This window comes from Cydia splendana, chromosome 27 (genome assembly GCF_910591565.1).
Source record: "Cydia splendana chromosome 27, ilCydSple1.2, whole genome shotgun sequence".
Lineage (NCBI taxonomy): Eukaryota > Metazoa > Arthropoda > Insecta > Lepidoptera > Tortricidae > Cydia > Cydia splendana.
The window spans coordinates 9,663,705-9,680,380 of record NC_085986.1 but is presented as its reverse complement, the minus strand read 5'-3'; the positions used below and the strand labels follow the sequence as shown (position 1 = coordinate 9,680,380).

General features: G+C 39.1%; 1 protein-coding gene across 1 annotated transcript; it reads left to right on the top strand.

The window, feature by feature from the left end:
• Positions 1-26: 26 nt before the first annotated feature.
• On the top strand, positions 27-16,466 carry LOC134803888 (hemolymph lipopolysaccharide-binding protein-like). The gene is made up of 5 exons (XM_063776711.1): positions 27-683; positions 4,328-4,534; positions 13,701-13,736; positions 15,114-15,362; positions 16,148-16,466. The coding sequence occupies exons 1-5, from the start codon at positions 569-571 to the stop codon at positions 16,306-16,308; spliced, it is 768 nt and encodes a 255-aa protein (XP_063632781.1). The 5' UTR covers positions 27-568; the 3' UTR covers positions 16,309-16,466.
• Positions 16,467-16,676: the final 210 nt, after the last annotated feature.

Here is a 16,676-nt window from a genome sequence, read left to right as displayed (position 1 = left end):
TCTCAGTCTTTACTCGACAAGACTGATTACAAATCATATCACACGAAAGATTTCTTAAAGCAAACCTAAGTTAGATACAGGAACCGCCACAGATGTCACTTTCTCCCGTTCCTTCTTGTCTGCAGATTGATTGACATCATCGGTACCTACCTGTATATTGATTTGATTTCATTGGATTGTACATAATATATGTAGCGGTCGTATTGTGAAGATAATTTTAAAGTTGTTGATTTTTAGGGTTCCGTATCCAAAGGGTAAAAACGGGACCCTATTACTAAGACTCCACTATCCGTCTGTCTGTCACCAGGCATGAACCGTGATACGTGATAGCTATGCAGTTCAAATTTTCACAAAGGTATGATGTATTTCTGTTGCAGCTATAATAACAAATACTAAAAACAGAACAAAATAAATATTTAAGTGGGGCTCTCGTACAACAAACGTGATTTTTTGCCGTTTTTTGCGTAATGGTACGGATTCCGTCGTGCGCGAGTCTGACTCGCACTTGGCCGGGTTTTTTGCATACTTATACTCAATTAGGCTGCAATTAGGATGGTAATGAGCTTGAATGTACGAAACAATTAGACACACAAATTTCCATTATACAAGACTAATAGTATTTAATCAATTAATCAGTGGCAGCGTCGAGGTGGACATGAAAACAATATTGGTGCTTAGTATTAGTAAGTACAAATTATGCTTATGGAACAGCTCAGGAAGACCAGAATGGAACTCCTCTACGACATTTTTATTTGTTTATTTATTTACTAAATTTTACAGCTATCTTTACAGTTTTCCAATGTGATAGTGTAGGTATGCAGGCTATTAACATTAAGAGATAATTATTATAACTAGGTATATACTATAAGTACTAACTAAGAATAACACAACACAAACAATGTAACTTTTACAAATTCACTTTCAGAACAATAAAATACGTCAGTTCGATTGGCAACTTGGTTAAAAACCGGCCAAGTGCGAGTCGGACTCGCACACGAAGGGTTCCGTACTATTATCTATAAAAACGGTCACCCATCCAAGTACCGACCCCGCCCGACGTTGCTTAACTTCGGTCAAAAATCACGTTTGTTGTATGGGAGCCCCACTTAAATCTTTATTTTATTCTGTTTTTAGTATTTGTTGTTATAGCGGCAACAGAAATACACCATCTGTGTAAATTTCAACTGTCTAGCTATCACGGTTCGTGAGATACAGCATACAGCCTGGTGATAGACGGACGGACGGACGGACGGACAGACAGCGGAGTCTTAGTAATAGGGTCCCGTTTTACCCTTTGGGTACGGAACCATAAAAAGTAAAGTTCACCAGCTGATAAAGGCTCTCTTGATTGTTCAAAAACTGATGAGGAAGTTGCATTTAATCTGCATGTGTGGCAAAGTAATCAAATGCAAATTTTGAGTTTCCTTATGTTGTTTGGTAGTATTGGTTTTTAAATGATGAATGATATTTTGATTTGATTTGGTTGGATTTTGTTTGATATTTTACAGTCAGTATTTTCCTTGCGTTGGTGTGGTGAAAAATGTTCACTTGGTGGCAAAATTTGTTTAGCCCTCGTGCCTTGAAACCCTCGCAACGCTCAAGATTTCACTTGTAAAGAAGGCAACTAATGTATTATCAAAGGTATTGTCAAAATCCCTACAAAAAGCAGTACCATCGTCGAGAGCACAATCTACTATTAGTGGTAAACGGCTGAATCGACATTTAGCGGTGTTTTACATCACTACCATAACCGAAATGTCACATCAGTAGAGGTGGTCGTCCATCTTAGATTGGTTCTGCGCGAGAGCGTCGTCGCATATTATTTTCAGACCTATACTCTCATATTTGTGATTCCCTAATAAATATTATATTGTTATAAAGTGGTGCTCTGGTGTTTTTACTCTTACAGTACCTAGTGATGTCAGAGATCTGCAGCCATTTTAAAAATTCTCCACTCACTCCCTCTTAAGCACTTCATTCATTCTCAATCTGTAGTTTGGCTTGTTTCTCGGCCCCACTTTTTGGTCGTAGCCATTGATTGTAGTCCGCGGTGCCGACTCTTATTTAAATAAATAAATAAAATAAAAAACATTTATTTCAGACCTTGAGTCCATACACTTACACCAAAAAAAAACTAACTAACTACAAACTAAATTTAACTTAAAAACAAAGTTTTGTACGGAACACTAATAATATGAACTAGGTACTATAAATAGTGTTTGACAGGAGCCAGGCACATACACCGGTAATAACTACATACACTCATGTGTATGTAGCCACCACCGAGTGTACCCTGGCCCAGTGCGCAAGAAGCTGACTGTCCATCCTGTCCGCTATAACAGTCAGGAGACTGTTGCGACTGTCCCGCAGGCGCCGCAGTGCAGCCGCGCAGCGCGCGCGCATGATGGCCGGGAACCCGTTCACGCGCGCATCCGCGAACATCCCGGACGTGCTGCACCAGCGAGGCAGCCGCAACAGTGCCCTGAAGGCATTGTTGTATTGGATGCGTAGGTCGTTTAGCGACCTATGCGTATAGCTGGTCCATAGTGCACATGCATAGAAAGTCGTGCAAAAGGCTCGAAACAAGGTTATCTTTACCGGCGCGGTGCAGCGCCTAAATCTATGTGCCAGCATATTCGCTCTAGTCGCCAACGCCCTACGCTCCCTTTTTATATCCTCGTCATCCCTCATGTTATCACACACTACATGTCCTAGGTACCTACTTAAATACAGACACCCGTTTTAAAGGCACGCCATTAAGCAATACTGGGGGAAAGTCATCTGAACATTTATTACTAGGCTTAAAAATCATAAATTCACTTTTGGTACAGTTATATAAGTATAACTGTACCATGTAAGGCCATGACTAGCAGCATAATGCTCACATACACTCAGCAGTTTCCTAAGCCCTCCTACCGAGGGGCTCAGCAGCACCATATCGTCCGCATAGCTAATGTTATTGAAACTAGTGTCTTGTATGCGACAACCAACATGCATGCTGCTGAGCCTCTCGATAAGTGCATTTATATATATGTTAAACAATTTAGGGGAACTTAACCCCCCCTGTCTCACCCCACAGTCAAGGCCATATTCATCAGACATTGCATCGCCCCACTTAACAACATTAATTTGACTAGAGTACCAATATCTAAAAACATGTATTATTTCTTTAGGTACCTTTGCATCATAAAGATTTTTTCATAAAATCTCATAATTTACTAAATCAAAGGCTTTGGATAAATCAAGATAGCACGCAAATACAGGGGTTTTTCTACTAGTATAGTATCTAAGAACAGTTTCCTTCAAGCAAACTATTGCACTCTCCGTGGACAGACCAGACCTGAACTCAAACTGAGCACTGTGTAATTGCAGGTAGTTATCAAGCTCTGCATTAAGCAAACTGTCAAACACTTTAGACATAACAGTGGCTAGTGAAATTGGCCTATAATTATTTAAAGATGACACATCTCCAGCTTTATTTTTAATAATAGGTACAACAACTGTTCTTATCATTTCACTTGGAACAAACGAGTGAGTCAAACAAAATGAAAAAAGCATTGCAAGTAACCTTGGCAAATGAGGCCCTGCATGCTGGAGATGCTCGATGCTCAAACCATCATGGCCCGGGGACTTTCCTCTCTTCATATCCTTAATGACCCGAGCCACCCTGGCCGCAGAGAATTTGGTAATGGTAACACAAGCCCCGGCCATGACAGTTCCAGCCCCTGGCACCCCCCCACTCAAGGTCAGTGGTGATTTTACAGAAAAATGCTCCTTAAACATGTTAGCAATGTCCTTTGGCTCAGTAGTGTTGTCAATACTCACAGGCAGTCCAGGTCTACTGTTAAGCTTATTAGTATGTTTCCAAAAAGTACGAAAGTCTTTATTATAGTGATAAGAAGCAATTTTGTCAAGCTTTATTTAGGAATTAGTTATGGTTTTGATACGACCTTGGCGATAGTTGACGCTGATAGGCGCGATGCTGGCGAAACGCACTGGAATTACTAAGTCTTCAGAGAACAGAAAATTAGTTAAGTAGCTCACTTATTTTGTACTACTGAGATAGTACAAAACTACAACGCGTGCATAGGTAATATATGAATATTACTCATTGAAATAGTAGCGCGTCGGTGTCTTTTCCGCTGGACCGTGGCGCCACGTGATTGGTCAACTTCATTGTAGTTGACTACAGCGTTTGATTATGAATATTATAGTTGAGTTGGGAGCCCATACATACGCACAATTACAGTTTGGTATACGAAATCTTAATTCAACCATTACAGTCGACGAGTAGAAAAATTCTTTAAAACTTTTCCTTGCATTTCAGTGACTCTGTTAAGTTTAGCGGTAGCAAGCCCACGTGCACCGTGCGGCTGCAAACCGGACTTCGAATATTGCGCCAACGACCACGCCACGTACCACAGCATCTGCGAGTACAAGTGCAAGCATCCCTCCACCCCCTTCCAGGACTGGTATATTCTGTACTACGGGCCTTGCGTTTCGCCGTCGGAGATTACCACTACAACTCCAAGAGGTTAGAAAGCTAGCCAAGTAGCCACACACGAAGCGATTTACTTGCGTAACTTGCACAAGTACACCTCCTGCGTGTTGGAACTGTTGGAAGATACCTACTTACGCAAAATTTTGTACTTAAAACTATAAGTTTTGAAAAGGTTTCATGAAATCGTCAATAATTTTTTGACATTTATTTGATAGGCAAATCAAATTAGATGTTTTCCAGGAATTAATTCCCAGCAAGCTGGAAATCAGCGTAATACCTTCATTGGTTCTAAATTAGCGTAATCCGAGATTGTTCCATTCCAGGAGTTGGGGAAAAAATTTTGCTCTTATTCATCAGTTTTTTGCTTGTAGTTCAAAAAAGCGGCCAAGTGCGAGTCGGCCTCGCCTATGAAGGGTTCCGTAGCAGCAAGTAACATAATAAAATTGCGGTTTACGATTTATGACGTATTAAAAAAAAACTACTTACTAGATCTCGTTTAAACCAATTTTTGGTGGAAGTTTGCATGGTAATGTACATCATATATTTTTTTTAGTTTTATTATTCTCTTATTTTAGAAGTTACAGGGGGGGGGGGGGGGACACACATTGGAAGATTTTACTTTATTGGAGGATTTTACCACTTTGGAAGTATCTCTCGCGCAAACTATTCAGTTTAGAAAAAAATGATATTAGAAACCTGAATATCATTTTTGAAGACCTATTCATAGATACCCCATACGTATGGGTTTGATGAAAAAAAAAATTGAGTTTCAGTTCTAAGTATGGGGAACGCCCAAAATTTATTGTTTTTAGGGTTCCGTACCTCAAAAGGAAAAAAAACGGAACCCTTATAGGATCACTCGTGCGTCTGTCTATCTGTCCGTCTGTCATAGCCTATTTTCTCGGAAACTACTGGACCACCCATACAACCATTTCCAGTCGCCGTTACGACGCGGTGTTGACACATCTTGTGTCGACACCGTCTGTTTCGGTCACAATTCCAGTCGCAGAGTCGTCGCCGTGTCGACACAGTTACCAGAAATGGGGAAGGGTCGACACATGACACAAAGTGACATAAAGTGTGGTCGCCGTGTGCACACATTGTTTCGGGTTTGCGACTACTTTATGCCAAAATCATTCGTTCATTCGTTCATTTTGTTCCTGTCAAATGGAAACTGTCAGATGGAAAAATACTTAAATAAAAATAAGTGACATTAATACGCCATCTCTAAAACGGATTACAAGACGTAATTATATATTGTTTGCATTTATATTACAATAGGACTTAAATTATTATGGGGAATTAAAATGCTCGAGTGATTTGATAAACTAAGTGTAATATAATCAACGCGCCACCACATTGTTTTAGTTTAGCCGGAAATGAAATTGTTTACTTCTCAGTGCCTGTGTTCATAACTATATTATTTGAAGCATTTTTAGTACTTCGATGCGTATACTATACTTAAATAACAGAAATAACGCTTTACATACTACGAAACTTGTTAACTATGATGTAAAAATATGGTTTAAGGCTGAGAAATATTGCAGTCACAAAGTAGTTGCAATGTTTCGACTTTGTGTCGACTCTGTGTTGACACATGACACGCGCTGTCAAAAGTAATAACAAAGTTACTGGTATGTTACTGGATTTGCAAAATGGCTCCTTGTGTTGATTTGTTTTCAGATATTCTCAAAGTGTAAAAATGCCGTGGTCAGAGATGGGCATTAATCGATTAACTGTTTATTCGACTAATTAATGGAATAAAAAAAGTTAATTCTCAAATTTTAATCGCGATTACTTTAGTCGACCTAACATAGATTGAAATTGAATTAATCTGAATATTCATCGAATAAATTATCGATTAAATCTCGATTGAAAGTTGACAGGGGGCCATTTTTGTACGTAAAAATAATAGAAATGTCTTGCATGCAGATGGTAGCAAAACACTTTGTCATAAAAGTCGAGATGGGTGTCGATTTCGAAAATAATGACCATTTTGGAATCCGAAATGGCGGCCATGCACTGTGTCATAAAAGTCGTCATGGATGTCGTTTTATACGTTTTAGGGGGCCCCAATTTTGAAAATGATGACCATTTTGGAATCCAAAATGGCGGCCATGCACTATGCCATAAAAGTCGTCATGGGTGTCGTTTTATAGGTTTTAGGGGGCGCAGATTTCGAAAATGATGACCATTTTGGATTCCAAGATGGCGGCCATGCACTATGTCATAAAAGTCGTCATGGATGTCGTTTTATAGGTTTTAGGGGGCCCCGATTTAGAAAATGATGACCATTTTGAAATCCAAAATGCACTATGTCATAAAAGTCGTCATGTATGTCGTTTTATAGGTTTTAGGGGGCCCCGCTTTCGAAAATGATGACCATTTTGGAATCCAAAATGGCGGCCATGCACTATGTCATAAAAGTCGTCATGGGTGTCGTTTTATAGGTTTTGGGGGGCGCAGATTTCGAAAATGATAACATTTTCAATTTAAAAATGGCGGCAATGCACTATGTCATAAAAGTCGTCATGGATATCGTTTTATAGGTTTTAGGGGGCGCAGATTTCGAAAATGATGACTATTTTGGATTCCAAGATGGCGGCCATGCACTATGTCATAAAAGTCGTCATGGATGTCGTTTTATAGGTTTTAGGGGCGCAGATTTCGAAAATGATAACATTTTCAATTTCAAAATGGCGGCAATGCACTATGTCATAAAAGTCGTCGTGGATATCGTTTTATAGGTTTTAGTGGGCGCAGATTTCGAAAATGATGACTATTTTGGATTCCACTTTTATGACAAAATACGTAGCCGCCATCTTGGATTATAAAATGATCATCGTTTTCAAATTCTGCACTCCCTAAAACCTATAAATCGACATCCGTGACGACGCAAGTTATCTTTATTTTCAGATCTAACAAATTGCTACAGAATACAAAGGACAAAAAAGAAGCGAGGAGGTAATGAAACAAGCAAAAATACAGATGATTCCTCGACGCAATTGGGTGATTCTTAAATTGTGTCCAGGTTTTTTTTGTCATAAAAGTTTTTATTTTTCACATATTACTCTCACAAGTTCCGTGACATTTCGACCTTGTAATTTTTTAAGTAAATGTTTTTGTTTATCTATGAGGATCTCACTAGAATAGTATAATCAAGGTATGTTTATATTTGATGAATGAAATAGTAACGCAAAAAAATATATATTTGTGTCTTATATTCCTGCCGAAGACTTTTATTTTACCTTTTCCTTCTACACAAGTTTGGCCAAGTAATAAGAATTTAGGGCTCTCAATTTTATTTTGACTTCTACAACAGTAAAGCTACGAGGCCATCTTTGGTATCGTTTTCGTATAAATTCGCAGTACCAAATTTAGTTAAGGTATCACATTGACACCATTCCGAAGTAAAAACATATAAACTTATTAAAATACTTTCTTTTAAACTCCTCTTCACGCTTAAACTGCTGAACAGTTTTAGTTTAAATTTGGTACACATATATTTTGAGTCCCGAGACAGGATATAATAAGTTATCTCAAAAATCATCCTTTAAAGGTGTGAAATGAGGTGTAGGGGGGAATTCAGAATTGACTTCTTGAAGTTAATACTGTTTAAGTTTAGGTTTGAAGTCATGTTTTTTCATCATTTTTAACTAAATCAAAGATGTAGACCATCCCAAATTTCATATAAATCGGTTCAGCGGTTATTGATTTCCCGTACAAATTTCCACGCCACTTTTCACACCTTCAAAAGATGATTTTGGTTATAAGATCTATCCCATGGTATAATAATATACTCCGCCTGGTACTCCATTCTGAGATTCGCGTATGACCTAACTGACACGCGCCTACGTCATCATGCTGTTTACAGGTTCTCAAACTTTGAAATGTGGGAGAATTTTAACCAACGGTGAAAATTATTTTAACGGCATTAATTTTAAGTTATTCATGTAGAAACATAGTAAAATAAAACAAATCTAATGTATTAAATTAAACTTTATTTATCTATACAAGACAGACGTTTGAAAAACTAATTCACAGTTAATCAATAAACGGTGTTCGACACTTTAAGCAATTTTCGTTTTAATTTCTCAGGGGGGCTGCTTGCGTTAACAAGCAAACATAGAACATAAAATTTTATCATTAATAGTAATTATTGTCGATAATTACGTATACATACCATTTTTACATATTGTTTTCAGTCCACAATAGCGAAGCCATTCATTGGCTACGGATTCATTATTCGGAAACGTATAAAATCTGATTATACTGCCCTTTTTACTCCTACTCTTACAGTTCCGAATAGAACAGCCAACCATTTTCGTAACAAAACATTAATTACCAAGCTTACGACGTGAAAAGTTTGGAAAACTCTGCGACTGCTGACACTGAGCGAGAAGGAAATAACAATTAACACGCGTTCGACAAGGATGACGGTCAGGGCATGAAGTTATCTAGATCCGAATTGTCAAATGTCCTCAGCGCTATCCTGTGTTGCCAGTAGTATAAACAGAATTACCCGAAAGTCTGAAATTTTTTTCGTGAATCGGAAGATATTGCTAACGAGTAATTAAAAATGACGTGTTATTGTAAAATTTAAGCTAAAATACATTTATCCCTTCGGGTGGCAGCACCTCCGGTTGAACGGTAGGACAAATGGCGCGGCCATTTTTTTAAATATGCCTCGGCGTGGCAGAGGCCGCGAGAAGGTTCGGTCATAACAAGCCCGTAATTGGCAGAGACCGTCTCGCGGCCTCTGTGCGACGCTGCATTTCGCGCCTAAAATAAAACCGTTAAAACTATGCCTTGCTTGCTCACTCTTGCAAGATACATTCGTCAATAAACAAGGATGGTATTCGAAAACGGTCGAATTCCCGCGTAAAACAAAGTTTGTTAGAAATGACGTGATGTTCCTGCCCCACCTCGCCCATTACGCGCCAACCGTCGTCGAGCCGCGAACATTCAAACGGAATACGCGCTGATAAAAAGTGAAATAAACTGTGTGAATCGTGTTAAATGTATTGTTTTGTCATAAAGACTGCTTTTTCTACAATCAATTGTTTTATTTCGTAACTATACGTATTTTTACATGAAAGTAGAAAAAAATTGGTAATATGAGATTAGAACAAGTCTAGCATAATTCACATAAATAGAATCGAATTCATTGGTATACAATCAAATAACCCATTTTATGCTGAATTCAGTGATATATAGTTTGTATATATCATTCATAGATTTTTTTTGGGAAACGGTTATATTTCTAACACGCGCCAAATTCGCGATGATCACCCGTTGAGGCCCCGCCACTTGACGTATATTTTTCCAAAATGGCTGCGCCACTCAACCGGCTTGTTATGTCTGTCCGTCTCGCGGCCTCTGCCACTTACCGTAGAGACCTCGAGGAGGACAATGCCACTCGAAGGGATAAATGAAAATTATAAAATTATAAAGAAATATTTTAACTTATTAACCATAGGTATAATGTACCCATGTAACATGTTATGTTGAAATAAAGTGGCAATGTTATTGTGACGTAATCGCGTGTCACTCTGGGAATGGAAGACCATGTTTTATTAGACCATGATCTATCCTATGTCCTGTTCCGGGACGCAAACTATTTCTATACCAAATTTCAACGAAATCGGTTCAGCGGTTAAGCGCCAAGAAGAGTTTCAAAAAAACCGGCCAAGTGCGAGTCGGACTCGCGTATTAAGGGTTCCGTACATTAAGTCCGACTCGCGCTTGACTGCACATTTCTAATAGGTTTTCCTGTCATCTATAGGTAAAGAACTATTTTGTGTATTCAGACGGACATACATACAGACGCACGAGTGATCCTATAAGGGTTCCGTTTTTTCCTTTTGAGGTTCGGAACCCTAAAAAGAATTATTTTTATTTTGTGGAATAGTGTCAATGTGATATCTTAAATGGATTCAGCACCCCAGATTTATACGAAAACGATACCAAACACGGCCTAGCACCTTCACTGATATAGATATATCAAGATAAAATTGAGAGCCCTAAATAAACTTTCAAGAGCGGATATCTCAAAAACCATTTAACATATCAAAAAAATTGACTGAATAAACTTGTAACAAATTAAATTAACTTTCATTTTGTATAAGTGGCCATGTCGCTGAGATGCATAGTTTCCGAGATATAATCGAAAAACGGGAAAATGGGACCTTCAAAGCCCCCTCTCTTCACCCCGCTCAAGGGCTACGGCCGGGGACTTTTGATATGTTCACCTCCTAACTTGTCAAACCGAGTTACGGAGTCAAAAATTGTGTTCCGAGCATTTCCCTCTACAACTTTTGGAGCATTCGTTGCCTGACCTAAGTAGCTTATTGAATTTCTTTAAAAACTTTTCTGTAAAAGGTTGACGGGTGTTGGCAGGGCCGGATTAAGCATGTCGGGGCCCCTAGGCAGTGCGAAGCTCGGGGCCCCCTACAGTAAATTCTGCACACAGCACATTCAGTACAGGGAAAAAAAGTTTGCGTTTTTAATTTCAATCTTCAGGCGTCGGCCGAGCCGATCCAAATCGAACGATGTCTGTTTCGCGCTTATTGCGTGGACATAAAGCTTTTTCCTATCGGTTTTTGCCGATTCCGCGTCGCGTCAAGTGTGGGGAGAGGCCCTTTAGGCTTAAGGCCAATTCCCAGTGGAATACCAAAGATGAGAGCTTCAGCGTCACTTTCTTATCTACCTCTAATAGCCAATTTTAAGCGAGGCTAAAAGCTAAGCTCAACTAGTGCCGCAAAGTTGATTTTCTCAATAGTTAATATTTTGAGAGGCTGAACAGCCATTGTCCGACCATAAGACCAAACGCCGAGCCACATGATTAGAATCAACCTAATAATAAAGAATTTCCATATATTAAAATTACTTAATTTACTAGAGTTAGACCAAGATAAGCCTGTAACAATATTGATAGCAATCGCAGTGCAAGTGTTATTTTAAACGTCAAAACTTCTACGAAATTATGACGTATAAATAACACTTGCACTGCGTATGCTATCAAAATCATTGTAGACTTTTCATGGTCTAGGTACCTCTATTAATTCACCAGTCAAGCTAACATGTAGATACAGGGTCAATTAAAGAAGCAAAAATAAACGCGAGCGCAGCGAGCGCGAAATTTTTTGACAATATCGCAAATTGTGAAACCGTGTTAAAAGGCTCGATCGGTATCGATCTTCATCTGGTTCTAAAAGTCCGGAGTGCATGAGGCGAGCTTTCATGCAGTCAAAGCCGTGCTTCATCAGGCTTCAGAATAAATAGTTCAGCACAGACACGAACCAATGTCCTTTGTATTAAAAAGTGAGACCGCAGACCGAGCTTGGCGCAGCGACGCCAAAGGCTAAGCTGAAGTAGAGGAGATGTGGAACACAATAAACTAATGGTAAATTGAGGCTGAAGGTCGCGCATTCCTTTGAAAAACTGGGAACACTTTCGTCTCTTTCTTTTTCTTTGTTTTAATCAATCTAGTCCTCGTGATTCTGAGTCGAAATAACCCAAAAGTTGTTGGTTGTTCGAAATTTTTTTCGAACCATTTTCCCTGAAAACCTTAAATTACAACTTTACAACAGGTACCTACGCAGAATGCGCCTCGTAAACTTTTACGTATTGCTTCAATTTTATTACAGTATTTCATTAATTTAAAGAATGAAAAAGAAACAATAATTTGTTATTCATTATTATAAGAATAAAAAATTTACTCATGAATTTTGAGCCTATGGAACAAAATTTTATTTGGTGCGCGCTGAGCCGCCAGGGCCCCCTAGCCGAGGCGGGGCCCCCAAGCCGAGGCGGGGCCCCTAGGCAGTTGCCTACTTTGACTTAGGGTTAATCCGGCCCTGGGTGTTGGGTGTTTATATGGTTTCGGTCGATTATTATCATTTGCATTGCCCATGATGACTTACTAGAATTACGAGCACACGAGACACTAATAGTAGTTTGACAAACCTTGGTTTTCAAGAGGTATTTTATATTGACATTTGCTGTCACAAATTTGCTGTCAGATTTAGTCGCAAACCGCACGCAAAGTCCACACAAATGTGTCGACACCTTGTTACGGAAAAGTGTAGACACGGCGACGACACTTTGTTTCGAAACAATTCTAGACACATTGTGTGGACTCTGTTACGACACATCTGACATTTAGTTACCACTTTGTGATTCTGCGACTGGAATGGTTATATGGGCAATTAAGTTGAAATTTGGTACACATATGTAAATTTGTGACCCAAAGATGTACATGTTTTTTTTTATAATTTTAAAATACATATGTTCGAAGTTATTTAAGAAAATAGCCAAAAAATGACCACCCCCCCCCTTTATCTCCGAAACTACTGGGTCTAAAATTAAAAAAAAAAAAATACACAAAATAGTTCTTTACCTATAGATGACAGGAAAACCTATTAGAAATGTGCAGCCAGGCGTGAGTCGGACTTATGTACGGAACCCTAGAAACACGAGCGCACTTGGCCCGCTTTTTTTTTCTATTTTTGTGTGAAAATCTTAATGCGGTTCACAGAATACATCTACTTACCAAGTTTCAACAGTATAGTTCTTATAGTTTCAGAAAAAAGTGGCTGTGACATACGGACGGACAGACAGACAGACATGACGAATCCATAAGGGTTCCGTTTTTTGCCATGTGGCTACGGAACCCTAAAAACGGTACGTCCGACGGAAAATTTGCTGTAATCATGATAGAAATTGACATCTAGAGGATCCGAAAGATACCTTAATATGAGTTTGTAGTCAAAGATTGTAAAAAATGGCCGCTTTGAATTTTATTTGTATAATCGTGTTATTCGAAATTTTTTTTCATGCACTACTGGTGGTGGTGTCTGACTGATCCACAACAACCTTGCTGGTAGTGACATTGTAATTGATGGTGGGTCCCTTCTACATCGAGTGGTTTTATCAATCCAAGGTAAAATGTATCTCCAAGGCCCCCAAAATTTATCCACACCTCCTGGGATGGAGCAAACTCGGATTATACGAATTTAGGACCTAATGAAGGTATTAAAACGATTTCTAGCTTGCTGGGAATTAATTCCTCAAAACGCTTTTTTTGGATCTAATTTGATTGGCCTATGAGAAAATTGGGCACAATCTTAATGAACATAAGTTACAAGTAATTGATCAGCCACAGTGAAATAAAATAAGTATATTTTTTATTTTACAGACGAACCACAGAGAATCGCTGTTTGCGGTGAAAACGGTAAGTTCTATATTAATCAAATAAGTTATTATAGTACCTATATTAATTATACTATATTAATTTAATTTGATAAAAAAACATTTATTTATATACACAGAGGTACCTAAATAATACAATACAAATACATACTAAACTAAAGTCAGACCGAGAAAAGTCTGCAGCTATTTTGATAGCCCACGCAGTGCTAGTGTCATTTTAAACGTCAAACTTCTATGATATCATTACGTGTAGGTAAATAACACTTGCACTGCGTGGGCTATCAAAATCGCTGCAGACTTTTCTTGGTCTAACTTCTATAATAAATAACTAACTTATATCTAAAATTTTGTTATAGAAGCCAAGACATATGTACAGTCAGTTAGTCAGTCAGTCAGTTATGGTGCCTTTTATTCGTATTTTGATGCCATTTATGTGTATATTAACGATAGTTTAGTCTAGACTCTAGCCTAGACGTTAGTAACCCTGCATACGAAACAGGTCCCGGGTTCAAATCCTGGTAAGAGCGTTTATTTGTCATTAGATAATAAATTTAATCCTGAGATATGAATATTTTCTATGTATTCATAATATATTGTGATGGTCGAATTGCAAAGTTCTCATGAAATGTTCTCTTTATTTTTTTCCGCTAGACCCTTTTACAGTTAGTTTCCATTTCTTTGACATATATGAAATAAACGCCAATAAGTTACGTAGGTAAATGTTAATAAAACTGTCGTCAGCAGTAAAGGAAATTGAGTAATAATCCCTAATTAACGGGAAGTTTCTAAGTGGTAATCTTCTTCTTCCTCGTTCCCTCATGACTGAGGATCGTGACCAACACCATGTACCTCCATTTACCGCGAACAAGGGCTATGTGGGCTGCCCTCTGCCTGGAACCACATGCTTGTTTTATGGAATCCGACCATCTTGCAGGGGCTCTTCCTCTAGCGCGCTTGCCTTCAACTTTCCCAGTATGATGTCACGTTCGAGGCTGTAGTAAACATGCATGAGAATTTTCTCATGAATGTTTCCAGAATTTTTTAGAACATCTGCTACTTCCTGTCCATCATATTTATTTTGTTTATGCTATTCACCACGCCATACTAAAAAAACATTAGACCGAATTTGTTAATTAAGTTAAGGACCGACTAAACGTCTGTAGAGATTATTGATAAGTCATGCGCTGTACAGTAAAATAAAAAAATAGGGCCCAGAATTGATCCCTGGGGAACGCCTCTGGTGACCATAGACTTTACGCAAGCTCCTGATGGCACTTCTCGGTACGGAGTGAAACATATATATCGAGTGTTTTTCGAATCAAATACGTGAGCGACCCGTTCTTAATATATTTAAAATACCATGACTTTGCTGAGACCATGACTATTGTGATTGTTTCAGGATACGAGCGGGCGCCGCAGACCGGCGACTGCTACAAGTTCCACTGGGTCACGAAGGCCTGGGACGCCGCGCGGGCCACGTGTCGCGACGAGGGGGCAGACCTGGCTATCATCAACAGCGCCACCGAATCTGAAGCACTCCGTGAAATTTACGACAAGTATTATTATAAGGTTGTTGGTGCTTATGATCGCACTTATGCTATAATTGGCTATAAAGAAATACGTGGAGAGGGCTGGGTGACTATAAACGGTAAGAAAAACTTGTAAACTTCTTAATGTAATCTAGCGTGAGCGTATGGAGTGTGGTGCTAAGCAAAACGAAATATTTTAAGCATTGTGCCTTCTGAGTTATGTGTCCTTCATCGTTTAGACACTTTAGACCAAACAAACAAAGAGCTAGAACCACAGTAGACCATTCATTCTTGATCTTTTAGTGTATTTAAACAAAAGTTCGTTTTCAGCGTTTACGCCGGTCGAATATCAACGAGCAAGAATTAAATGCAGCCCACAAGAACTAGGATTCTAGGGCATATGCTCTAGGGATGTTTAGATCAGATCAGATGAACGAGTGCCCGTCGCTCATTCGTCGGGCGTCTGTGGACTGTGCACTATGTCTGACTCTGAGACTGATATTGTAATTATAGCTAAATAGTTGTTTATTAGAATCCGAATAACATTTTCATAACATAATAGAAACACTAAGTCTTATAAATAAATAAATTTACCTAAGTCGTAGTGCCCAGAAGGCTGGCCGCATTGCCCCGCTGGATGGCAATGCAATGGATCCTTTGGGCAAAATATTGGCCAGCCAACCCTCTATGGTCACCAGAAGCCTCTATGAGTCGCTTTGACAGCTCCTCATAGAGGCGACGCGCGCTAGGTCCCCACGGCCTCAAGGTCTCCAAACCAAACGCCGCAAATATTTAGCTACTACCTAGTGTGACTCTGCACGTCCTTGTACGTAACATTTTAAATTGTAGAAAAACACACCTCTTTAAAAGATGATCCACTGAATGTCGAGCGTTTCATTAACAGGTGACTCGCTGGCCGCAGCAGGGTTCGACGGATGGGGGCCAGGGGAGCCTAACAACGCAAGAGGACTCGAACAATGCGGCTGTGTCTTCTGGATAAACGGTCAACTCAACGACTGCGAATGCTTTAAACCATTTCCGTTCATTTGCGAGATTCCTCTGTAATTTCTTCCTGTTAATTATAGTCTGTCAAGCCATTTCCGTCGTAGAAAAAGCTGCAAATTTAAAAAATGTAGGCGTGAATGGTCATCCTCCCATAGAAAATTTGAATTTTGCGCCTTTTACTGACAAAATTTTATGACAGACTATATTATATAGTTAAGAAAGAATACATGATGTTTTATTTATTATTTACTCTTAGTCGAGTGTGCTCAGGCCATAAAAAGGTCAACTACGGCGTTCACTGAACAAAAGATTTTCTTAGGCAGAATTAATGTTTGTGTTCCTAAAATGTATTTAAGAAGTGGAGCCACCCAGATTTTTGATGCAGGTGGGGGGGGGGAGGCTGGTTTTAAGCGTCGGCGACGTCTGAG